This window comes from Callithrix jacchus, chromosome 19 (assembly GCF_049354715.1).
Source record: "Callithrix jacchus isolate 240 chromosome 19, calJac240_pri, whole genome shotgun sequence".
NCBI lineage: Eukaryota > Metazoa > Chordata > Mammalia > Primates > Cebidae > Callithrix > Callithrix jacchus.
In genome coordinates this window covers 37,265,921-37,290,910 of record NC_133520.1, presented here as the reverse complement: position 1 = coordinate 37,290,910, position 24,990 = coordinate 37,265,921, and the positions used below count along the sequence as shown (strand labels likewise).

General features: G+C 43.9%; 4 protein-coding genes across 14 annotated transcripts in view; 3 read left to right on the top strand and 1 right to left on the bottom strand.

The window, feature by feature from the left end:
* The window catches only part of IRF6 (interferon regulatory factor 6), a 218,629-nt gene extending 201,108 nt beyond the window's left edge, over positions 1–17,521 (top strand). For 7 of the 8 annotated variants that reach the window (XM_078357055.1, XM_054248242.2, XM_078357056.1 and 4 more), the window contains 8 exons: positions 1,546–1,617; positions 2,167–2,343; positions 6,651–6,855; positions 7,987–8,115; positions 10,895–11,038; positions 12,388–12,780; positions 13,473–13,591; positions 14,591–17,521. In XM_078357055.1, coding sequence (XP_078213181.1) covers positions 2,170–2,343; positions 6,651–6,855; positions 7,987–8,115; positions 10,895–11,038; positions 12,388–12,780; positions 13,473–13,591; positions 14,591–14,815 — 1,389 coding nt within the window. In that variant the 5' untranslated portion in view covers positions 1,546–1,617; positions 2,167–2,169 and the 3' untranslated portion in view covers positions 14,816–17,521. The remainder of the gene's footprint in view (positions 1–1,545; positions 1,618–2,166; positions 2,344–6,650; positions 6,856–7,986; positions 8,116–10,894; positions 11,039–12,387; positions 12,781–13,472; positions 13,592–14,590) is intronic. The other variant, XM_035280994.3, reaches the window with a different exon arrangement.
* A 1,121-nt stretch (positions 17,522–18,642) lies between these two features.
* LAMB3 (laminin subunit beta 3) overlaps positions 18,643–24,990 on the top strand; it is a 200,527-nt gene continuing 194,179 nt past the window's right edge. For both annotated transcript variants that reach the window (XM_078357047.1, XM_078357045.1), the window contains exons 1-2: positions 18,643–18,822; positions 19,805–20,714. The gene's annotated coding sequence lies outside the window, so the exon portion shown is untranslated. The remainder of the gene's footprint in view (positions 18,823–19,804; positions 20,715–24,990) is intronic.
* The window catches only part of C19H1orf74 (chromosome 19 C1orf74 homolog), a 16,336-nt gene continuing 9,988 nt past the window's right edge, over positions 18,643–24,990 (top strand). Inside the window, exons 1-2 of the mRNA XM_078357058.1 lie at positions 18,643–18,822; positions 19,805–20,714. Coding sequence (XP_078213184.1) covers positions 19,880–20,689 — 810 coding nt within the window. The 5' untranslated portion in view covers positions 18,643–18,822; positions 19,805–19,879 and the 3' untranslated portion in view covers positions 20,690–20,714. The remainder of the gene's footprint in view (positions 18,823–19,804; positions 20,715–24,990) is intronic.
* The window catches only part of TRAF3IP3 (TRAF3 interacting protein 3), a 25,823-nt gene continuing 22,017 nt past the window's right edge, over positions 21,185–24,990 (bottom strand). Inside the window, exons 13-16 of one of the 3 annotated variants that reach the window (XM_002760761.7) lie at positions 24,146–24,205; positions 22,919–23,055; positions 22,034–22,147; positions 21,185–21,438 (exon numbers count right to left, since the gene is read on the bottom strand). In XM_002760761.7, coding sequence (XP_002760807.1) covers positions 21,346–21,438; positions 22,034–22,147; positions 22,919–23,055; positions 24,146–24,205 — 404 coding nt within the window. In that variant the 3' untranslated portion in view covers positions 21,185–21,345. Of the gene's footprint in view, positions 21,439–22,033; positions 22,148–22,918; positions 23,056–23,865; positions 24,206–24,990 lie in introns of those variants that run through there. The other 2 variants (XM_054248237.2, XM_035280985.3) reach the window with 2 other exon arrangements.

The following is a 24,990-nucleotide window of genomic DNA, read 5'->3' as shown; positions in this document are numbered from 1 at the left end:
TTACAGTGAGGGAGGCAGGGCTATGGGCTTGGAGGAGGGCAGGCTTGGGCTCCTTCCATGAGGCCGAGGCAGGATTGCTCATGTGTAGTTCCATCTTAGGAGAACACTGAGAACCCAGGGCTCTCGATCTTAATCACTGATCTCTATGGGTGGCTGCTTCACCTTTCCCATCATCAGGTGCAGCTCCTGATCTTGGCCTGATTGCCTTCATTTATTCACGGTGGGCTTTGGATCAACTGCAGTAAGCCCTTTCGGACTTTTCTTCAAATACACTATTGGTCAAGAGGTGGATTTTAATGTTTGATAGGCCCAGACACAGCACTTACCAGTATTGCAATGGAAATTCTCAAAAGCTCCTTATTATATTGACTGGTTTGGTGCCAATTTCCCTATCCTCTTTTTCCTTCCCTTGCTCCATCCCCTTTTCAGTAGTGGTAGGGCTGGGGAGCAGAAGGTAAAACTAGCCCTTGAGAGAATATGCATCCCCTCCTTCTTATAAGGTGTAAATGTACCCCATGGTTTGATGATTTCACATGCTGCCCTACAAAACACCGTAATTCAAGGCCAACTACATGGGGCACTTGAACACTTCATGCCAACCTCGCCTACCTACTGTGTTCCCAGGGGGAAGGTTTCAGTTGCAGGAGTTGGTAATTGGGTCAGAAAGCTCAGGTGAGAGCAGGTCTTGCCTTGCTCTTAAAGTGCCAGACGCCGAGTTGGGTTTGGGTTTTTCACATTTGTTGGGAATCTGGGGAGAGAAGTGGTGTTATGGGCCTCTCCGTCAGCTAAACTCTTCTGAGTAGGAGCCTTCACCTGACTCAGGGTGTTTGGTTTCAGAACTGTGATCCAGGTAGGGATCGTTCTGTATGAAGGTAGCCTATTTATCTTCCACTCCTCCTCAGGCCATCGTGGGGCTTGAGAAGTTCCAATGTGGAGTTTCTCAAGAAGGAACATTGAGCTTTAGTGTTTAGTAACTAACACTGCGCTTGGCACACAGTAGCTGATGAACAAATATTTGTTGAATGAGCGTTCTTTTTCCAGGCATCTCATTCTCATCTTAAGTAAAAACAAAATAAGAACACCAGAAAATCCAAACACAACATCTCAGGCAAAGAATTCTCCAGTGACTAGTTTTTTTTTTTTTTTATCAGGCACCCAATCTGGGAAGGCTTTTGTTTCTGCTGTGAGTGCCAGCTGCTGTTGAATGTTATCTGCTAGGCACATGTATTTTTATGAGAATCAATTGCAGACTTTACCCAGGCTGGCTCCTGCAACCAATCGGTTCACTCCAGCCTTCATTGGGAGATAAACAGACCCAAGGGAGGAGGCCGCCCTAGCCATGCAAAGCTTGTCTCATGACTGTTTTTAGTGCTCTAAGTACTCTTAGTACTTTAGTGTTTGGTTATCCTAGGACTTCTGAGCTTTACCAGACTAAGTTGCGGAGAAGTGTTCTCAGAGCCTTTGTCACCAGTGTTCCCAGTCCTTCTCCCAGACACTGGATTGTTGTATGGAAATCCAGCTGAGACGCACCTTTTCTCCATACAGAACCGTTGAGCGGCCAAGGGAAAGCCAAGTCGACTCTTCAGATCCCTGTGGACACACTGCCTGCTCTTCCATGTACGTGAGGACTCAAGTCCAAAATATACCCCTCACCTACTCTCTCTCCCCATGGTGGTGTCATTTCTTTCTAAAATATTCCCATTCACCTTTAGTTGTCTTGTTTAAAAAGAGAACATGCTTCAGCTTCTTTTTTATATAATTGTTGCTGTTTCTGTAACTTTTTTCTTCCTTCTCCTGAGATGAGATTGAAAAGAACAATTTCCCTTCTCTTCCAAAGCCCTTGGTGCTTCAGGAAGGACTGTGTTCCAGCAGGATGACATCACCTTTTTATTTTTCTGCTTCAGGATTTAAATTGAAGAAATGTGATCTACTTGCATGATAAGTCTGATTTGGCTAAAGCATGAAGTATAAATGGCTTTGGAATCAATGAAAAGAACCTTTTAACCTCTTTTCTTTCCCACCTGGCACAGTTTATTCCCATATTTAGTTTCTTTGCTGTAATCTAGTGAAACTGTAGCTCTAGTAGATGGGAAAGTTGACTGGGAAGGGTTCCCAGTGGCTGGCCTAATTCTTCTGCTCTTCCCACTTCTCCCCCTGAACCCCCAGAGCATGGCCCTCCACCCCCGCAGAGTCCGGCTGAAGCCCTGGCTGGTGGCCCAGGTGGATAGTGGCCTCTACCCTGGGCTCATCTGGCTACACAGGGACTCTAAGCGCTTCCAGATTCCCTGGAAACATGCCACCCGGCATAGCCCTCAACAAGAAGAGGAAAATACCATTTTTAAGGTAAAGAACTTCTTCTACCATCAGAACTTTCTGGATTTTTTTTTTTTTTTTTTTTTTTTTTTTGGTATGGGGAATATACTAGACCTAAACTGGTGAAACCAAGAGAATGCTTATGATGGGGGTGCCCAAACTCAGCAGGCATAGTAATTCCTCTTCTGGGGGCCTGTCTGCAATGGTTGAAGCCCTTTATTCTTTCCCATTGTTGAAGGTACTCAATCACATCCCAAAGGATGCCAGCTGGGGTTGGCTAAAACTCTTATTTTTAGTGATTGTAGTGATGTGATTATTTCAAAAGCTACCAAGGATCAGCAGTTGACTCTTCCTCCTCACTCAGAGCTCTTGCTATGGAGAGAGGTCTTTGGCCTGGGAATGGATACTCAGACCAGGGCAGAACTATCAGGCACCCAGTATAGCTTAGGGGATTGGTATAGAGGGATCTCAGCAAGTTTTTTTCTTTCTTTTTCTTTTTTTTTGGGGGGGTAGAGTCTTGCTCTGTCAACCAGGCTGGAGTGCAAGTGGAATGATCATAGCTCACTGCAGCCCTGACCTCCTAGGCTCAAGTGATCCTCCCACCTCAATCTCTCATGTAGCTGGAAATACAAGCACACACCACCACACCTGGCTAATTTTTGTATTTTTTTTTTCTGTAGAGTGAGGTTTCACCATGTTGCCCAGGCTGATCTTGAACTCCTGGGCTCAAATGATCCTCTCTGCTTAGTCCCCCAGAGTATTCAGGCATGAGCCATTTGCACCTGGTTTTTCCTGTGAGTTAAAATATTTTGCCTCATTTATAACTGCCACTTAAAAGTTAAAGGTGATTTAGTTATGTTTTAATTGTATAAATATGTTTTTAAAAATAAGAAATAGCACTGATATGACAGTCATTTTATTTAACTGAAAAGACTTAATCACATAGCATTTTACAAAATTTAAGTGAAACCAAAGCTTGACTTAAGACAGAAGTAAGTGGACAGGCTTCTCATGGGAAAGGTTTTCATGTGGATTGAAACCCTGGAGGCTATGTGCCTCTGCTCCAGACCCTCTTATGTCTCGGTCACTTCCATCTCATGAGTAGCTTTAGTTCCTGTGTCTCCAAGACACTGAGAAGCTTTGCCTTTTTTTTCTTTGAGTATAAGCTAGAAGTCACGAGTGAAATACAGTTTCTACTGTGGGCCTCGCAAGATTCATGCCTCAGGTTCTTACTGAGACTGGGTTTGGAAAAGACAGAAAATGTGAGTGCAGGATTCAAAAGAAAGCATCTTTGCATGTTTCCCACGCAGCTCAGTTATGTCAGGTCTAGAGAGGACAGGCAGAGAGAAAAATTGGCCTGAAGGTACTTAGAAGGTAAATGAGTGCTCTTCATTTAGATTTTAAATAATGATATAAAAGTGATGAAGTTAGCATCTATAAACGAGCACTGTGCCAGGCACAGTAGCTCATGCCTGTAATCCCAACACTTTGGGAGGCTGAGGTGGGTGTACCACAAGGTCAGGAGTTCGAGACCAGCCTGGCAAATATGGTGAAACACTGTCTCTACTAAAAAAAAATGCAAAAATTAGCTGGGTGTGGTGGCGGACACCTGTATTCCCTCAGGAGGCTGAGGCAGGAGAACACTTGAACCCGGAGGTTGCAGTGAGCCGAGATCATGCCTCTGCACTCCAACCAGGGCAACAGAGTGAGACTCCATCTCAATAAATAAAAAAAACCTGAGGACCAATTATGGAGTTGGCACTGAGAAAGGCAGGGGCCCATCCTGGCCTAGTTGGCCTTTTGTGGCCATGGTCTGAAACTGGGTTTTCTGTTAAAGTGTCTGACAGTGACTGGCCCTGGGGAAGAGACTACTTCCCGAAAGCCCTACTCATGAGAATGATGCTTTGGGCTTGCATGCTTGGGGCTTGAGGAAAATTGGGCTGTGGGGAGGTGGTTTTGTTTTAGTTATGTCTGTGCATCTGTTTGCAGAGTGCAGAGGGAGGGTGCTTTCACAAACACCAAGCTCTGATGGCCTTTAGCAGAATATCCAGGTGGGGAACTAATATAAAATGGGTGTCTGTATCCATTAATTCTCATGACAACCCTGTGAGGGAGGTATTACCTTCATGTTATTGATGCAGAAGCCAAGTCTCAGAGAAGCTGAATAACTTTTCAAAAATCACACAGCCAGTAACTGGTGGGGCCAGGATTTGAAACCATGACTTTCTGTCTCCATCCCACCTGCCCCCCATTATACTGCCCTTTATGATCAAGAATTGGAAGACCTGACCTCAAATTCTACCATGAACGGCATGTGTTGCCTTGAGCAAGTTTTGTAACCTCTCTGGGCTTCAGTGTCCCCCTTGGTAAAATGGGGATGAAACTAGTCTTGCCTGTGAGAATCAAGTGAAATAAAGTATGGGAAGGGATTTGTAAAGCACTGTAAAAATGCAGAGATTATTTCCACTTTAGGAAGAGAAATAAGGACCTGCACAATGATCAGACTCTCTTGTTAGCAAGACTCTGAATGGGTTTGAACAAGCAAGGTTTATAAGTCACAATGATTGCCACATAGTTTCTCCTAGGCTCCCCTTCTTGAATCTAAAGTTCCAGTCTTGAAGAATATGGCTCTTCACTGCATCAGCCTGGGGGCCTCAGTGCCATCTGGGTGGGTCCTGGGAATGGCTGAACGGTGAGCAGGAAGGCTGGGGCTCTTGTTCTGGTTGGTCTGGCTGCTCTCCATGGAGGAGCAAAGCTTTAGGAAGCCACAGAAATGTGCAGACCTCTGCCAAAGTCTTCATAGCCCAAGTCAGCTGGGTGGGGCCAGAGTTAGCATGGGCACAGTGGATCAAACGAACAGAAGGGAAACGTGGGGAAACAGCAGCCAGGTACTGCCAGTTAACTGGCGATAGGCCTTCCAGATACCACGAGCAGTGAAGTTGAAATCTCCTATAGGGGGTTGGATAGAATGGAGCAGGAGTTAGGCCTCCTAGTGTGTGCTTCGCCACCTGGGGCAGGACAATTTTGTCAAATGTCTTCATTCCACACCACAAAACAAATGGAGGGACCGAAATCTGAGAGGAAGTGATCTGAATTGGGGGAGGAGGATTTAGATTAACTCTTGAGGATACTTTGTCATGATTGTGAGGTTCTTTAGCAGGTGGCTGAAGGAGACCAAAGATCTTGAAGGATGGGACAGAAAAATTCAATTTCAGCTTGAGGAAGAAGCCTATGATCAGAATCAGAGGAAGAGATTGGGTTTGGACAAGTCATATACCCTGTTAGCTTGAAAATGTTGGTGTGTGCTTCCGGTCTTGAGTTCTCTGCTACTGGCACCTACTTTTTTGCCATTAGAACAAGTTGTACTCCTGCACAAAGAGATCAGAGAACTTGTCCACGGTGGGGGAGAGTGGCTATCCCATGAGCGGAAATAAGAATGCCTGTTAGAGCTAAATGTGGGGTTAGGGGTCTACTCCCTGCTTTGCTCCTGAGTAACTTGGTCTATGGCTTGAGTGGCTTCGATTTTTTTTCCTCATTGAGGAGGCAAACTTCTTCTCCTTGTCTGGTAAAAGCGCTATGAGTTTTCATATTTAGAAACCAGAGAGAAGGAGTCAAAGTAGTTTTAGTCTGTGCCAGCCACTGGTGTGGTTGATAGCATGATGTGTCTCATGAAGTAGAAGTTTGAGGGGATAGGGAAAGGTAAGGGGTGTGGATTTTCTAGGACTTGAGGCCCTCTGCCAGTGGGACAGGCTGAACTCCCAATGTTTCCTTCCCTCCCAAAACCACTTGGTTTCTGTAATTCTTTATTTATATATCAGATTGAAGACTGAAAGGAGGGAACCCAGAAGGCCGAACTCTTCATATCCTCTGCCATGCCTCTTTGTCTTACCTATTGTTGTATAAGCAACTCATGTCACAAATGAATAAGCAATAAAAAAATTACTTGAAATTCTGCTATCCAGAGTTACCATCTGCATTTTGGTGCATATTTTCCCCAGACTTTATCTTCAGCCCTTCCTTATAGCATTGTCATCATGATGGGTGCTGGTAACAATGCTTGAGATAAGGCTCCTCCTTTCAATATATTGTGTTTGCACATGGCTTAATTTCCCTCAGGTGCTTGCCTTGCCTGATCCTAAGTGACGTGTTTCGTGCTGCAGTCTCTGTCAATTGGGGTTGAGATGGTGAGGTAGTTGTGTGTGTGTGTGTGTGTGTGTGTGTGTGTGTGAGAGAGAGAGAGAGTGTGTGTGTGTGTGTGTGTCTATGAGAAAGGGTAAGCACACACTTTGCAGTGGTTCTGGGCAATGGTAGGACTCACCATGGTTTTTTGTTCTCAGGCCTGGGCTGTAGAGACAGGGAAGTACCAGGAAGGGGTGGATGACCCTGACCCAGCTAAATGGAAGGCCCAGCTGCGCTGTGCTCTCAATAAGAGCAGAGAATTCAACCTGATGTATGATGGCACCAAGGAGGTGCCCATGAACCCAGTAAAGATATATCAAGTGTGTGACATCCCTCAGCCCCAGGGCTCGATCATTAACCCAGGTGAGGCCCCAGGCACTGGGGAGAATGTGGGTGGTATGCCAGATTCTGGGCTGTACTCTTAAGAGATAGTCAGCTTGAGAACAGCCTGATTTACAAAGTTTAAGATGGGTAAAGCAAGAAAGCCTTTCTCTGGGAAGGACCCAGAAAACAAAAGATGCAAACTCAGCAAAATCGTGCTCACTTAGGGGAATGTTTTTTAGCCTGGTTACTTAAAGCATTAGAAAGTGGAGGGGTATATAGTTCTACTGTAAAAGTAGCCTTTCTTGGGATTTAAGCGGCCAGGTAATTTTGAAGGAGAAGAGATTAAAGCTTAGAAGGTTTGAGTTCTAAACCTGGCTGTTATCACTTTATTACTTGTGGGACTTAAATCAAGTCATTTTACCACTTGTGAGCCTCAGTTTCTTCAACTCTAAAATATGGGATCTCAGCTTTCCTATTTACTTCAAAAGCTATTGTAAGAATCAATGAACATCATCCGTAAAAAAATTAGCATGATCTGTAAAAAAATTTTTTTTAATTGACAAATAATAATTGTACATATTCGTTGGGTATATAGTGATGTTTTGATACATATAATAGAGATAAAATCAGGGTAATAAGTTCTTTATAAATATTGGGTGGGTGATCATTTAATTCATAGGATACTTTGACTAAGAGAATACCTCCTGATCCCTCCTCTTAACTCCATACTTAAAAAATACTAACAGCCAGAAAATTTAGATGTGTGCTCTATTGAATCCAGGGAGGTCCTGCCATGAGAAAAGTGTTCGTTCCTCTTAATAAACTTAAAAGGATGAGATGTTGGTATCCTCTAGCATCAAGGGATGCTAGTGCATAGGAAGCTAATATGTAGACATGCTAATGTGTAGGAGATTTCTAGGAGAAGGAAGTCAGGTCAACTCCTGGACAGAAGAAGAGAAGACAGCTTGCATTGGGGCTCTGTAGGAGGAGTTAGAGCAAGGATTAATACACCCTTGCTTTTCACTCTTTTCAGCTAGGACATTGAGGGTGTGTACTGAACTTGAGGAGCCTCTGGGCTAGCAGTTCCTAGTTTGAATGGTGGGTCAGCTGCAGGGAGGGATGGCAGTACAACCTGAATGGCTCACCTGTGAGCTTGTGTATCTTGGGTAGGATCCACAGGGTCTGCTCCCTGGGATGAGAAGGACAATGATGTCGATGAAGAAGATGAGGAAGATGAGCTGGATCAGTCGCAGCACCACGTTCCCATCCAGGACACGTTCCCCTTCCTGAACATCAATGGTGAGCAGGGGTGACGTGTGGTACAGAGACATAGGGAGGTTGTAAGGAGTTTTGACCTTGAAACTGTCAATACATTGGCTACCACTGACCTGAAGGCAGGATGGGTCCCTGCAGCCAGGCTGCTGGTCTGTTAGCAAGTGGGAGTCAGAGGTGAGGAACTCCCTGCTGGCTTAGTTATCCCAGTACAGTGGGTGGATTTCAGGCAATAGAACGTCTTCTGAAGCTTATGTGCTAATTCCAAGAAATAGAAAACTTGAATTCATTCTTAACCCCAAATACAAATATATCATCAGTTATACATTTTGCAAATTTCCTTCAGGCCAAGTACAGTGTGATTTTTGTAAGTTATGGGCAAACTCTTGCAGTATTTCCCTTGGCATGAATTCTGTGACACTTCTTTAATAAGGACTACTCTGCTTAGGCTGTATCACAGGAAACTTGTGATGTCGATAGCTGCTAATACTAGCCTCTGATAGAACTTATCTGCAAGAGACTTTTCTTTTATGGGCTTCTGAATTCAGCTTCCCAGGAACATTGAGTTGGGAGCTTGAGAATCCACTGTGTGACAGAGCAGGTACTGAATCTCCCACTACATTTTCCAAGGACACTTGAACACAAGTTGCATTGCTCTTCGGCAGCATCTTTACTTCATTTGTCCACTAAAATGCTCCTACTCAAATGACTTGCATCCAGCTGACCAGTTTTTCATTGTCTTTTTAGTACCATCTGGCTGCAATGGGTCAAAATGAGATAACTTGTGTCACCTATAAAACTTATGATATCAAGATGATTTCTTTAGAATTTTAAAGTACCTTACACTAGGTGATGCCCCTACCTTTGAGAATCAGGAAATGACACTTGTCTGTCCACTGGCCCTCCTTCACCTATCCTTCCATTTATATCTTTGCAACCAAGTGCAGGTAAAGAGAAGTTTCATAGAGATCTTCCAGGTCAATATTGCCACATGTTCAACATCACTAATCATTAGAGAAATGCAAATCAAAACCACAATGAACTATCATCTCACATTAATCAGAATGACTGTTTTCAAAAAGTCGAAAAATAACAGATGCTGATGAGGTTATGGAGAAAAGGGAACACGTATCCTGCTGGTGGGAATGTAAATTAGTCCAGCCACTGTGGAAAGCAGTTTGGTGATTTCTCAAAGAACTTGAAACAAAATTACCATTCAACTCTGCAATCCTATTATTGGGTATATACCCAAAAGAATATAAATTGTTCTATCATAAAGACACATGTACACATATGTTCATTGCAGCACTTATTCACAATAGCAAAGACATGGAATCAACTTAAATGTCCATCAACAGTGAATTGGATAAAGAAAATGTGGTACATATATACCATGGAATACTATGCAGCTATAAAAGAGTGATATGTCTTTTGCAGCAACATGGATGTAGCTGGAGGGCATTATCCTAAGTGAACTAACACAGGAACAGAAAACCAAATACTATATGTTATCACTCATAAGTGGGAGATAAACACTGAGTACACATGGACACAAAGAGGGGAACAATAGACACTGGGGCCTCCTTGAGGACAGAGGGTGGGAGGAGGATGAGGATAAAAACTGGGTACTATGCTTATTAACTAGGTGATGAAATAATCTGTATACCAAACCCTAGCACATGTAATTCACCTATATAACAAACCAGCACATATATCCCTGAAACTAAAATAAAAGTAAAAAAAAAATTTTTTTTTGCCACATGTGATATTCCCACTTAGTGAAATTGAACATCTAGAAATGTGGGATCCTTTCCCAAATGTTTGGCTGACTCATTCTGTTATTCTCACCCCCTAAAAGGATGCAATTTATTTCCAGGATCCTGATTTCCTATTTCTGTTTATATTTTATTAAAGCTAATATTTGTCTGTCCTTATGTCTTAATCTGCCTTTAATCCCCTTTTGGAAAGTTGTAGAATAGATATTAAAAACAAAAGAGTAACATGGGAACATAAATTTAAACAGGCTTATCCATAAAGGGTCAAAAGAAACATTAACTTTTATGATTTCAGAGCTGTTGGGGCAGAGGATGAAGAATTGTTGAAGAATAGATGCCTAAGAGGTGAGGCTAGGAGGAGAAATCTGTAGACTTTGGAGCAAGTCAACTTTGACAGTAGCAGGGATATTGGATCCTTTTGAATAAATAATACTTTTACATGGTTTAAATTCATAATGGTACAAAAAGGTAAATCAATGGAAAGGTTTTCTTCTGTCCTGTCCCTGAACCTTTCATTTCTTTTCCTGAAGGAGTCAGATCCTTCTAGGTTCTTGAGTATCCTTCTAGACATTTTATGCATGTAAAAGTATTTGTTTGTTTTTAAAGGGATTTCTATGCGTCAACACTTCCTCGAAGCTAATCAGCTAATTCGGTTGAGTTCATTATATGAAAGACAACCAGCTTCTATTTAATTTCTGGGGCCAAATTTTACAATATGGAATCTCTTACTCCTTGTAATTTAACCCCCAGGGAAAACTCACTTGTCTATGTTAATCTTCAGCAAACAAAGGTTTTTAAAACTATGAATTTATGGGAGAAATAATTTGATGAGGAAGCGGGAGCACGGGAACCTGCAGGGGAATCTTATTTCTTACTGTGTAAGTTATGGGGATCACTGATGGGCTGAAAGATCACACTGTATCAGGGTTCAGTGTTTAGTTGTTGTCTGCTGACGCTGCGAGTTCTCAGAGCATCAGGAAGTGATGTGCATGTGTGGTACCCTGTCTGCTCACCATATGCTTTTGTTCTAGGTTCTCCCATGGCGCCAGCCAGTGTGGGCAACTGCAGCCCTGAAGCAGTGTGGCCCAAAACTGAACCTCTGGAGATGGAAGTACCCCAGCCACCTATACAGCCCTTCTATAGCTCTCCAGAACTGTGGATCAGCTCTCTCCCAAGTAAGTGCGACTTTATCTTTCTTGCTGGGTCTTCTGCTCCTGTTGCAGACTCCTGTTCTGCTTTCTGACTTCTTTTCTTTGCCATGTATTAAAAAACTACCTCTCCTAAAGGTACTTTCTGGCTAGCCCATGAGTCACCAGGGAAGAAGTAAAGAAACATTGGCCCACCTGGGTATGGTGGCTCACATCCGTAATCTCAGCCCCTTGGGAGGCTGAGGTGGGGGTAGTGCTTGAGGCCAGGAGTTTGAAACCAGCTGGGGCAACATAGTGAGACTCTCTACGGAAAAAAATTAAAAACAAAACAAAACAACAAAACGTAGGTGGGCATGGCAGTGCATGCCTGTGGTCCCAGTTACTTGGGAGGCTGAGGTGGGAGGATCACTTGAACCCAGAAGGTAGAGGCTGAAGTGAGCCATGATCATGCCATTGCACTCCAGTCTGGGTAACAGAATGAGACCTGGTCTCAAAAAAAAAAGAAACACTGGCTGATACTTACTTGCCCATGGGGATGCTCTGATTGGTTACAGCTCCAGCTCCAGGTTATTCAGGTCTTAGGTGGGTAGGAGGCCCAGGTTTATCACTCAAGCAGGAGGATTCAGTGAGAAGGTCAGTTGAGGAACAGGGAGGTTACTGGCCACAGATTTGGTAGAGGAGGCTCTTGGATTTTGAGAGGCTTTAGGACCTACAGAAAAAACCTCTTTCTGAATTTGGTGCAAATTTATGCCTGGGTCTCCCTTTCACACACATGGTAGGTGTGTGAGTGCTATTAATACAATTTTGTTCAAGAGGCTAAGTAGCTTTGATAAGGGGTATTGGGTTCAATGGAGATTTGCTGAGTAAAAATTAACTTTGCTGTGAACTGTGTCCTTTTATGGTATATTATTAGAACAGATCCCCAGTGTGTGTGCTCACATGTAATTTTCAGAAAAATTGTTTGGTATTGCTTCATGTTCCTCAGATTTCTTTAAACAATAAGCAAAGAATGAGACAGAAACCAGATACCTTAGTTTTTAGCTCCTTCCAATGCCCATTGGTATAAAGACTCAGTCAGTGTAGCATGGGGATACCAGGACCACGTTACTTGATGAGAAATTGTAGCCCTTAGGGTGTGGTGATTGGACAGAAATAGTTGAGATGGACCTTGAACTGTTTGCTTTCAGGAAGCCTTTTGAGTGAATATTCCAGGGCTATGTTGATGTCTCCCTTTATTACAGGAAGGATAGCTATGGCAGTGGCCTTCCTGAATGCTGGTTGAAAGGTGGCTTGATCTTAATGGACTTGCATGAGTCACAGGGATGAACAGGCAGAGCAGTGAAGCAGAACTCTCATTGTCATCTCTAACCTTACAGTGACTGACCTGGACATCAAGTTTCAGTACCGTGGGAAGGAGTATGGGCAGACTATGACTGTGAGCAACCCCCAGGGCTGCCGACTCTTCTATGGAGATCTGGGTCCCATGCCTGACCAGGAGGAGCTCTTTGGTCCCATCAGCCTGGAGCAGGTCAAATTCCCAGGTCCTGAGCATATTACCAATGAGAAGCAGAAGCTGTTCACTAGCAAGCTGCTGGACGTCATGGACAGAGGACTGATCCTGGAGGTCAGCGGTCACGCCATTTATGCTATCAGGCTGTGCCAGTGCAAGGTGTACTGGTCTGGGCCATGTGCCCCATCACTTGTTGCTCCCAACCTGATTGAGAGACAAAAGAAGGTGAAGCTGTTTTGTCTGGAAACATTCCTCAGTGGTAAGTCATTTTTCAGAAGGTTGATGGTAGGAATCGTTCCCTGGAAGTACATTTTCCACCATCCTTCCTTTCACCTCTCTGCTTTCTTGGCGTGGCAAAGATCTTAAGAACTTTCTTCTGGAGGAGGTCAAGGGAGAACAGAACTTTGGTTCTAAAAAATGGAGGTGACTGAGGCAACAAGGAAGGGAGTTTCTCTCCAAGGCTATGTACTTGGAAGCTATTTTTAAGTTGGTTATGGCTCCTTCAATGGCAGAAGAGGGAGACAAATGTTACCAGCTTGTCTTTAACTTTGGAAGGTAACTCTATTGGTTATATATTCAAAATAGCACATTTTTTTTGGGGGGGGAAATATCTGAGTGGTGAATTCAAGCAGGCAGTTTTAGGGAAAGCACTGAGATGTGACTTTTTTACAATGTGGTTTGAACCGCAAGTCATGATCAATGGTGTCCAAGAGAACCCTCTGAAATTTGTACCGTTCAGTATATTTGTGCTATTCAGTATGGTTGTCACAAGCCACATGTGGCTATTGAGCACATAAATATGACTAATGTGACCCAGGAACTGTTTAATTAATTTAAAATTGGTGAGCATATGTGGCTAGTGGCTATTGTAATGGACAGCATAACAGATGATATTTGTTGAGTGGATGTGGAATGACCCAGCATACCAAACTTGCTCTTCCACTTTCGCAGATCTCATTGCCCACCAGAAAGGACAGATAGAGAAGCAGCCACCGTTTGAGATCTACTTATGCTTTGGGGAAGAATGGCCAGATGGGAAACCCTTGGAAAGGAAACTCATCTTGGTTCAGGTGAGAAGATAAGGCTGTGTCAACAACTCTTTTCCTTCTTGCCAGTGCTTTAGCCCCCAGGTCTGGGTTGAGCCTTCATCAATCATCCATCAGCCCATGTAGGTTTTAATCTCATCAGATGGGGTAACAGACTCAGGTTTTTGCAATAGGGCCATGCTGGAAAAGGCAAGGTCCTTAAAGTGGGTGACTGATTTAGTGGAGATCTTATCTTTCATTCTTTTACTGACCTTAGAGTCTTGCTGAAACCTCACAGGATATGACCCTTTCCAGCTTTTCTTTATTTATACACACACACAATGTAAATTTCACTTTTTTTTTGGAGACATGGTCTTGCTCTGTTGCCCAGGCTAGAGTGCAGTAGTGCCATATCGGCCCACTGGAGCCTCAACCTCCCAGGCTCAAGCAATCCTCCCACCTCAGCCTCCCAAGTAGCTGGGACTGCAGGCACAGGCCACCATGCCTGGCCTAATTTTATTTTTAGCAAAGACGAGATCTTACTATATTGCCCATGCTGGTCTTGAACTTCTGGGCTTAAGTTATCCTTCTGCCTCAGCCTCCCAAAATGCTGGGATTATGGGTGTGAGCCACCATGCTTGGCCCTTTCCAGCTTTTCTTAGAAAAAGCTTTTGAGTTGCATTTAGGAATATAAATTTGTTCTAGGAAGTGGCAGCAAGTCCACTTGGGCTTGGCCCCTGGAGTTGTGTAGCAAGGCAAGCCATAGATGACATTTTGTTAAAAGTCTTGCAAAGTAAGCAGTCATTTATTTAGGCGTGTGGTCTAATGCTACATCTAGGTTCTCTACCTTCATTTGAACCAACTTACAGAGTGAGCCTTGGCAGGAGGATGGTCCAAAGAGAGGAAGGCATATCCTGTATTTAGATATTAAAATGAGGGGCTTCCTCAGGGCCTCTTTGGTCTGTCCTTCAGTCTTGGGTCCATCGTGCTATTTACAAATACCTTTTCCTCTGAGGTTACACCTGTGTTCTGTGTCCCAAACAGGTGATTCCAGTAGTGGCTCGGATGATATACGAGATGTTTTCTGGTGATTTCACACGATCCTTTGATAGTGGCAGTGTCCGCCTGCAGATCTCAACCCCAGACATCAAAGATAACATCGTTGCTCAGCTGAAGCAGCTGTACCGCATCCTTCAAACCCAGGAAAGCTGGCAGCCCATGCAGCCCAACCCCAGCATGCAACTTCCCCCTGCCCTGCCGCCCCAGTGATCATGAATGCCATCTTCCTTCTCTTTTTTATAATATTGTACATATGGATTTTTTTTTATTGTTTAGATTTAAGCAGCTTTTAACTCTCTCTTTTCTCTAACAGTGTTAGAAGTCTGTGATTCTCCAAATATGCCTAGATTTAAAGCTGATTTAATTTATGGAAAAATCACCCTTCAGGCTTTTCTTTTTCAAATCTCCTAAATGGTAGTATGATGTAGCATAGTAGTAGGAGATTTGGTCTGGGAGTTTGGACACCAGGGTTCTAGCTGCAGCTTTGCTTCCAATGTGACCTTGAACAAGTCTTTTAAACTCTGGGCTTCAGAATTTATTGCTTGTAAAGTGAAGAGATTGGAATGATGCCTGAAACTGCATCCAACTTTAAAACCGACCTGATGACCTTCTTCTACTTGTACAAGACTAAACTGCCTAGAACAGACTCCTTCTTCATTGTTTTTGTACCACATTTTTACTTGGTTTTGTTAAAGTTTCCTCAAGCACTGATTTGTCCAGGATCGAGCTCTGTTTGACCTGTTCTGCTAGTATAGTAAGCTGGCTCCCTGATGGGGGAAGTGAGAGGGAGAGGAGCTGGCTGGCTGGTTGCTTAGAAACCATGCTTGATATCTAAATAGAAGTGGGTGCCAAAGTCTGAAAGTCACCCAGCCTGTGAAGTGAAAGCTCACAAATTTGGGTTCTAAAGGGAAGCTGCTGACACAGAAAGCCTAGGGATTCTGTGGAAGAACAGGTTGTCAGGCATTTACCTTATTACCACTCAAATACCAGTGTGTGTGGAGGTGGGGGGCAAGAGTGGGGAGAGGGGTAGATGACAGTATGTGATTCAAGTGGTAGCTTTAAGAGGAAAGAGCTCCCCTTATTTTCTTCTCTGAGCTAGACTCAGCTAGGGATCTAAGATATACTCCTCTGACTACAAAAGGAACAGTATCATGTAGATTTTTTGCAGTTGGAGAAGTGGGTTGTTGGGTGTGTTAAGGCTGGGATGAAGAAGGGCTGGGCAGTACTCTTCTGGAAAGGCTCACCTAGCATAAACCTGCTTGTCTCCCTTACTAGTGGAGGTATCTGGGTGTGAACAGTGAAGGTAAAGAGTGGTATAGAACCGTGCAGCTCTATCTGTCACAAATTGGTCTTATGTAGAAACTTTTGCTGAGTCTTTAACTCTTTTGCCTTTCTCTTCTTTTCTGAGACAGAGTCTTGCTTTGTTGCTGAGGCTGGAGTGCAGTTTCATTATCGCACTTACTGCAGCTTTAAGCTCCTAGGCTCAAGTAACTGTCCCACCTCAGTCTCCCGAGTAGCTGGGACAATGGCGTGCACTATGATGCTTGGCTAATTTTTTTATTTTTGTAGAGATGAGGTCTTGCTATATTGCCCAGACTGGGCTTGAACTCCTGGGGTCAATCAATCTAGGACGTAAATTACAAATAAGATGCTAATCTGTGGTTTCAAGCCCCAGACCTCTTGAATAGTGATGCCTGTCTGTCTGTGTCAGGACATAGGAAGCCTATGTCTAGTCTGGTGCCTTTAAACCAGGCCATCTCCTACTTTTGAAAATGACTCAAAAGTTGAGCTTTCTTTTAAAAACTAAAAGTTCAAAATCAGTGGTGGCATGAGGGCTTATTTATTTTTTTAAAGTGCTTAAGGCTTGGTTTTAGAGTTTCTAAGAGACCTAGTGGAAATTGCTATTATGAAAAGCATTACCCATGCTATTATGCAAAGATTAAGAACTCTAGCTAAAGATAGGTGTCCAGCTTCAAGGAAAAGTTGGGTTTTTAGGGACCAGGAAGCATTAAAGGCATAGAAACTTTACATTTTGGGGTCACTTTGTTGAGTGGGTGAAGTGAGGGATTTGGTCTTGATATTTGGCTGCCCCATCTGTGTGTGGGAGCTCAAAGCTAAAAATAACCCACTGCAGGTAAATTAGAGGAGGGCAACTCTTGTTCTTCTGTGAAATGCTAACAGGCTATCTGTTTTCTGAGTGGGAGCCCAGATAATGTGAGCTGGTAAAGGGTATTGGGAAAGTGCCAAGAAATCCTAAGCTTTTGGTTTGTAACCATTATGAAAAGTTCATGAACATGTCAGAGGAATGGATGAGTGATTTGTGAGGTCTTAGCTAGATACCCCTTTTTTTCTTCCTTGTCTTGGTTCCTTTTCAGAATGCCAGGAAAATACATGCAGGGATCCCGTCTGATCACCCTCAGTGCTCTTTCTCTGTCCTGCTGGATAGATTTAGGTTTCCTTTTTTTAGGGCCTCAGTCTTCTCTCTCCTTTGGTGGCTACCACCACTCACTCCATTGATATCTTCTACATCCTTGCCTTCACCTTGCTTAGGACTAGGAGGGGAGTTAGATTTTGTCACCAGCTCTTCCTTTTCCTTGCTGTATACCCCACCAAACTAGATTAGTTCAAGTTAAAAAGAATCTATTGGAGGTAAACTGGGAGAAGCAAGTGTTGGATCTGGGCTGGCCCCTTTCCCATATAATTAGGTCCCTGATTGTATGTTCCCATAGCACCCTATACTTCCTCTCTCAGAATAATCATTTTCCTTGTAATGCTCAGCATCTGTATGCTGCTTGACTACAAACTTGCTGAAGGTAGGAATTGTTTGTCTTGGACTTTGCTGCCAGTCCTTAGAACAGTGTCTGGTACACAGTGTGTTCTCAAATATTTGTTGCTGGAATAAATGAATGAATTAAATCAGTCTTTTAGGGATTTATTTTTAATCACCATGGGAAAATTAAATAAATGGGGGAAGGAAAACATTCTACAATTAGAAGACTACTTTCTACTCTCAGCTTCTGACTCCCTCTGAGCTAAGAACCAGACAGAGTTAGGCTGATAACTCCTATAAGCTGGTCCTCCTCCCATGCTGGCCCCATCTTTACCGTACAGTTAACTTTTCACCATCTGAACACACCAGCAAGATAGACCCAGGAGTGACAACTCCATTGTAGGTGTCCATCATTCCCTTAATCTCTATTCTGCTCCAGGTATAAATAAATTGGGGCCATTTCCTTAGACATTGGGGTTTTCTCAAGAAATCCTTTCCCTTTGTGGTGTGGGTCAAATAGCTGGTAGTTAAAAAGATGTTAACTCTTATGGGAAGTAACCCTTTTCCTTTGTAATGACCTGACTGGAAAGCCTGTGTCATCACTTCTCATTTCTTATTTGAAATCAGCAAACTGGATTCAGTAGACCTGAATTCAAGCCTCATGAAAGTGGGGGTTTTGTCTTTTGCACACTGCAATACCTCCAGGACCTGGCAGCATGGCTGGTACATACTTGTTCAAAGTGAATACTCACACCTTCACACCCTCCCTAGAGAGCTGTTCTTGTAAGTCTCTCAAATGTATGATTTAGAGAAGTCAAAGTTAAAAAATAATTAAAACGTTGCAGCACCACGCATAGGTGAGGCTATTCTGCAAAATATGTTAATTGTCTTGAGGTATGTTTCGTCTGGACAAAACGTATTTCCACAGATATAACTCAAAGGTGTTAATTTAAAGTGCTGTGTGCCCTGTTTATGGATTCCCAGACGTCATAACAGAGGAGGACGTTCGGCGAAGCAAGATGAGGGCAGTAGCGAGAAACCAGTTTCACCAGGTTCCGCCTTTTCTCGTTCACTTCCGCCCTTCCCAGTTCCTAAGCAGACAGGTGGGGCCGGGTTTTGTCTTGCCGGAAAGGGCTGGCCTCAGGGGGGCCCAAACTTCCGGCAGCCGCATGGCGGCCTAGCTAGTGGTTCCAACGCGAGGCGGGAGAGTGACTGGATGACGTCAAGGGATGGGGCGAATGAGGGCGGCACCCGAGTGGATGCGCATGCGCAACAAGGTGTCTGCCGGCCTAGAGCGGAGCCGGCTGCGGGGGTCTTTCCAGCGCAGGCGGGATTTCCAGTGTTGCTTGCGGCTGGGCGCGGGGGACTAGCTACCTTCTCGGCAGCAGGCAGGAAGCAGCAAAAAGTATCTGAGCCCGCGAACCTGTAGCGGACGTGGAAAAAGAACGTATGTGAGAGAGACTTCTGCCTCATTTAGCAAATCACTATAATACGCTCTGGTGTGGGGTGTGTGGATCAGAGAAAGCCCATCTTCCGAAGGTTCTTGTTGTCAGACCGCAAGGGAAGGCGGGGCCAGCAGAAATTAAAATACTACCCTTTTGCAGTTCTAGCGGATTTCATTCATTCATTTTTATGTGTCAGGATTAGATGGTTGTTAGTCCACATTCTGGTGCATATTAATCAAATTGCTATTCTTTTTTTTTTTTGAGACGGAGTTTCGCTCTCGTTACCCAGGCTGGAGTGCAATGGCGCGATCTCGGCTCACCGCAACCCCCGCCTCCTGGGTTCAGGCAATTCTCCTGCCTCAGCCTCCTGAGTAGCTGAGATTACAGGCACGCGCCCAGCTAATTTTTTGTATTTTTAGTAGAGACGGGGTTTCACCATGTTGACCAGGATGGTCTCGATCTGTTGACCTCGTGATCCACCCTCCTTGGCCTCCCAAAGTGCTGGGATTACAGGCTTGAGCCACCGCGCCCGGCCAAAACTATTCCCTGGTGGGAAGAGTAGGGGAGTTGTCAGTGGAAAGAATACATTTAGAACTTGGAGCTCTGTCCCAGACGGGCTTTTGGGCGAAATGCTGTGAATTTTGCCAAAGACTGCCCCGCCTCAGCTTCTGCCCCAAACTCCTTAAGGTTTGAACCAGAGAACGTAATTTGCAACATACAAAATTTAGAATAAAAGCCAGAGAGAATATAAATCTAGCTGTAAGGCTAGAAAGACACATGAATTTGAGATTGAGGGAGACCAAGTCAACCAGAAAAATCAGGTAGCGTTGGTGATCCTATCTTGTCTGGGTTGGGTCAGCATTTCAAAGCAGAGAAAGGGACAGAATAACCTTTGAAAGACACAGACTTAACAGGAAGGCTTTTGGCAGGTTTCCTGGTGTGTTACTGCCTGCTAATAATTCCCTGCTCCTGCTTTGTTTCTAGGCTCCTCCTCAAGTGTCTGGCTGAAAGATGCCACCCAGGGAAGGGAATTGTGGCTAACTAAGGAGCCCATTCTTGATGTTGCTTCTAGATGTCATGTCATCACCGAGCCCTCAGCTGCTGGTGGCAGCTGCTCAGCAGACCCTTGGCCTGGGAAAGAGACGGAGTCCACCCCAAGCCATTTGCCTTCACTTAGCTGGAGAGGTGCTGGCTGTGGCCCGGGGACTGAAGCCAGCTGTGCTCTATGATTGCAACTGTGCAGGGGCATCAGAGCTCCAAAGCTATCTGGAGGAGCTGCAGGGGCTTGGTTTCCTGACCTGTGGACTTCACATCCTTGAGATTGGAGAAAACAGCCTGATTGTTAGTCCTGAGCATGTATGCCAGCGCTTGGAGCAGGTGCTGCTTGGTACCATAGCCTTTGTGGACGTTTCCGGCTGCCAGCCTCACCCTTGTGTCTGCTCCCTGGACCAGCTTCAGGACTTGAAGGCCCTCGTGGCTGAGATCATCATACATTTGCAGGGGCTGCAGAGGGACTTATCTCTAGCAGTCTCCCATAGCAGGCTCCATTCCTCAGACTGGAATCTCTGTACTGTATTTGGGATCCTCCTGGGCTATCCTGTCCCCTATACCTTTCACCTGAACCAGGGAGATGACAACTGCTTAGCTCTGACTCCGCTACGAGTATTCACTGCCCGGATCTCATGGTTGCTAGGTCAACCCCCAATCCTGCTCTATTCCTTTAGTATCCCAGAGAGCTTGTTCCCAGGCCTGAGGTACATTCTAAACACCTGGGAGAAGGACCTCAGAACCCGATTTAGGACTCAGAATGACTTTGCTGATCTCAGCATCTCCTCTGAGATAGTCACACTGCCGGCTGTGGCCCTCTGACTTTAACTCTCCTCTCATACAGAAGGTACTCAGTAAAAGATCATCTCTAGGTTGGGGATGGCAAATAATCATCTCAAGTGCCAATTCCAAGTGTCTTGAGTACACTGAGGCACAATGCTGTAATAATTGACTGCAAATGCAAAGGGCATGGAAATAGGTAATGCTGGTGCTGGTAGCAAATTGGTAGGTAGTACATACTTGCCATTTCTATACCAGGAAGTCCTCTTAGCGGAGGTGTTTTCATTTTCACAAGATAAGAGATAGAAGGAAAGAGATGTTAGAGGAAAAGCAGGGTGGTAGAAGACCAGCTAAATACTCATGTGTTGCTCTATGTGGGTGCCATCTGCTAGAAAAGTTGGGCTGGGAGCTTTTCTGCATGGTTTTTATGCCTCCAGCTGAATTTGAGGAGAGTAGACCACCAGTATGCTTAAATATGTGATACTTGTTAATGTAATACACCATTCAGGAATAAACCAAGAGTTCTGAGGAACAGTCTGGTCAGGTGAAGTTTATTTACAGTAGGTTAAGAAAATAACAAAAAGTCAGAAATCCCAAGTCGGTTGGAAAAGGAAAACCCAAGCTGTAATGTACCCAAATCTTCTGAGTTTTTCGTTGAGTTGCTTGCTTCTGATTTTCACCCAAGGCAGCTGTTTTATTCAGATCATCAGGTGGTCTTTACTGGCCAGGAACACTGCCAGTGCTGCAGCAATCAGCACCATCAACATTGGGAGCCATCGCCCACACTGCCTCTGCAGAGGGACGGGGACAGAATAAAGTGCCCATGAGTTGATTCGAAAAGATACAAGCAAAAATCTTTCTTCTTCCTACTCTAGTCCAGTGGAAAACCCTAGGTTGGTGGTGGAGAAAAAGCTTTTTACACTATCGCCCACTTTGTCACCTCTCTTGGGGTGAAACCACTTAACCAGTGGTCCCTGGCCCAGGGAGCCATATCCATCAGGGACCAGATATATAAATACTGATATGAATAATCAAGGGTGGAAAATAATTCAGCAAAATTATGTTCTTTGTTCGTATTCCCCAGTGCTTTTGTTGTCCTACTCTTCCTGGCTCCATGCTTATCATAGGCTAAAAGAACACCCTTTCATACTTCAGCTGAGATTAAGTCTTTCCCTCTGGCATTGAAAGTTCAGTGAAAGTTGGGCTTTGATGCATGAGCCAGGATTTTTTCCAATGGTTGCCATAACGTCAGTATAGTATAAACCAAGCACAATGGGACAGAATGGCTAGATGTTGGTGTGGGCTGATATATTTTATCTGCGAAACTTGGTTAAAGAAGGAATCGTCCCATCATCCAGGGCTTTATGGAAGGATAGACCATCTTACTCTGGGAGGCGGCTGCTGGCTCTGGTTCAGCTCTTCTCGACAGTGCTGCAGCTTACGCAGGCAGGAGAGGTACTCATCACTGAGGTTGTCTAACTCCGCATGCAGTTCTCTGCACTGGGGAGAATATCACCAAAGTCATCACTGTCACTTCTGTCTAGGACAGAGCCCAGGTTGGGGAGACTGCCCTATGTAAGTTTCACTCATTCGGAATTTTTACCACCATCTTCCCTTCCCAGCCATTCTCAGGGATTTGGGTTTGTCTTTTGACTGTCTCACATTGTCTGGAATGTGTTCATTTAAATGATTGATAATGTGCATATTATCGTATTTTATACACTTAAGTTCTTTTATACAAAGACTTTATATGCAAGTGCTTTGCAAATGGGAGACACCAAAATATGAAGTTCTTATGGCACAAAAGACCTAGAAGTGACCTTAGTACAAGTCTCTTTCCCAGGAGTTAGTTGCATATGAACACTTCTGGGGATATGTATCTTTGTGGATAGGCACAAAGGAAGATTGTTAAAAGACATATAAAGATTTAGCAAGTCCAGATACACTTAGTTTAATAAACTAAAAAAACCAAAGATTTAAGATAATGTGGGACAACATATTGAGAAGTTAATATTTTCATTAAATGAGTTTGAGTTTTGGTTGACTTTCTAAAAGGTAACCATTTAATAAAACCTTGAATAGGAGTTGGTATAATTAAGGAAGGGAAAAGATTGACAAGTCAGTCCAAAAGCACAGACACTTTATATAGGCAAATGAATATCTCTGGATATCCAGTCACAACTTAAACTTTGAAATCCCTGCCCTTTGGTTGCCTCCCAGGTCTCTGCCATTCTGCAGATGAGCCCTCACTGTCTCCAGTCACCCTCTCACCTCCTTTTCCTTGGCCTGGAGCTGCAAAGTCTTCTTTTGCAGCTGGTCTCTTAGATCCCAGTCTTTCTCCTTTCCTTTACCCTCAGGCTCCACTTCTTTAGGGAAGGACTTTGGACTCCACTCGGGCAGAGCCTGATCTATAAAAGCAGCCAGATTCTTGGTGATAGTGAGGCCCACACCTCTGAGAAAGAGCTCTGAGGGTAGACCACTAGGAGTGGGGAGAGGGGAGGGAACTTGGGAGGGTGTGCTCTTGGCTAGACTGATGGCATTCTCTGACATAAAGTTTAATTCCTATTGGGCCCCTGCTAAGCTTGGCCAGACAGTTGGAATCTGAGCTCCTTGAGGGCAAGACTGGCACCTTTTCTTTGTATCCTCAGTCTTGTCTAATGCTGGATAATTTTAGTGAATACTTACTAATTGAATTTCATTGGTTGTCACATTCTTCCTAGTTTGTCAAATAAGTTTGGCGGCTGCTTTAATGTAATCGCTTTTCCCTGATGTCCTCATTTCAAAGTTGTGAAGACGGCAGTCATATTCTAAAATTTGTCTTCATATGGTTAAAGATGGGCTTTCAGCCACCCTGCAGTCTTTGTCTTGGTGAAAAGAGCATGGACTAGAAGTCAGAAGTTCTGGATTGTTGTTGTAGCTGTGTTGTTAGTCTGTGGTGACACAGACCTTCATGTTCTTATCCATACTATGTGGGCATAAAAATTTCTGCCTTATCTCTTACATTATGCTCAGTGATCGTGAGGAGAAAACAAAAGGTCATGTGTAGTGGATAGGTGAGGAGCTGTTGGACCTTTGTATAGATGGTGAATTCTCAGGGAACATGGACAGTAGACTCTTTAGGGCTAAGAGTTACTTGACTCTGACATGCTATGTGGTTTGGAGCTGGGGAGTTGGATATGATTTGGAAAATTAAGTGTGTAAAAATTGACATGAAATCCTGAGTTCAAAATAAGTTTATTGAAATGTTCAACATAGACATGTGCTTTCAGACAGAATAGAAACCGTTTTCCACAGTTTGTATACCTCAGGATAGAAGGCTAACTAGTTGAAGTTTCCTCAGAGCCAATGATCAGTCCTTAAAAAGCTCCCATACATCCCGGACTTAACAGACTCCCAGAGCTGGACGGGACTCCAGGAGGTCATGTAGTCCATCCCCCTGCCTCTAGGCAGGTAAGGGAAGAGCAGTATTTTAGAATTTGTGGTAATAAATGTGCTGACCTTTCTTTGTTAAGAGTTTCTCCTGTTCTTGAAGCTGTAAGGATTGATTCTGAAGTAGACCTGTTGGAAAACACAAGGAACTTGTCTATGCTAGCATGTTTACTACAAAGAGTTTCTTTTCAGAACTTGGCTTAGAACCTTGTGTTTCCATCTGCTATGTGTTGAATTTTCTTCCCCAGAATCTGTATGTTGAAGATTCAGTCCCTTAAATTATGACCTTATTTGGAGATAAGTTCTTTAAAAGATACTCAAGTTATGATGGGGTCATTCAGGTGGGCCCTAATCTAATATCACTTGTGTCCTTATAAGAAGGGGAAATTTGGACACATACGTTCATGGGAAAGATGATGTGAAGAGACATAGGGAGAAGATGGTCATCTACAAAGTCAAGGAAAGAGCCCTGACATAGATCTTTCCCTAAATGCCCTCAGAAGAAACAACCCTGCTGACATCTTGGACTTCTAATCTCCAGAACTGTGAGACAATACATTTCTGTTCTTCAAGACACACTGTCTGTGGTACTTTGCTATGAATATATCATCCTTATAACTCTGCCTACCATGTCTCTACCTTCAAGTTTTTGCTTGAAGACTCCCTTTCCCCTGTGATTGCTTTGCTCTGCTAATATTCATTGCTGTTTGCATGAAGCTTCTCTATCAGGTATCAGAGGTTAAAGTGGTAGGCAACCAGCAGCGGTATTGAGACAGGTTCCCCAACTTTTCAGAAACTGCTTTTCTTCTGAGAAGTCCCCTTTCCTCTCTGGGACCAATATGAAGTGTTGAAGTGGATTGAGGCTTAGGTAGTGTAAGCTTATTTTGTAAATCATCTCTAGCAACAAGTCTATA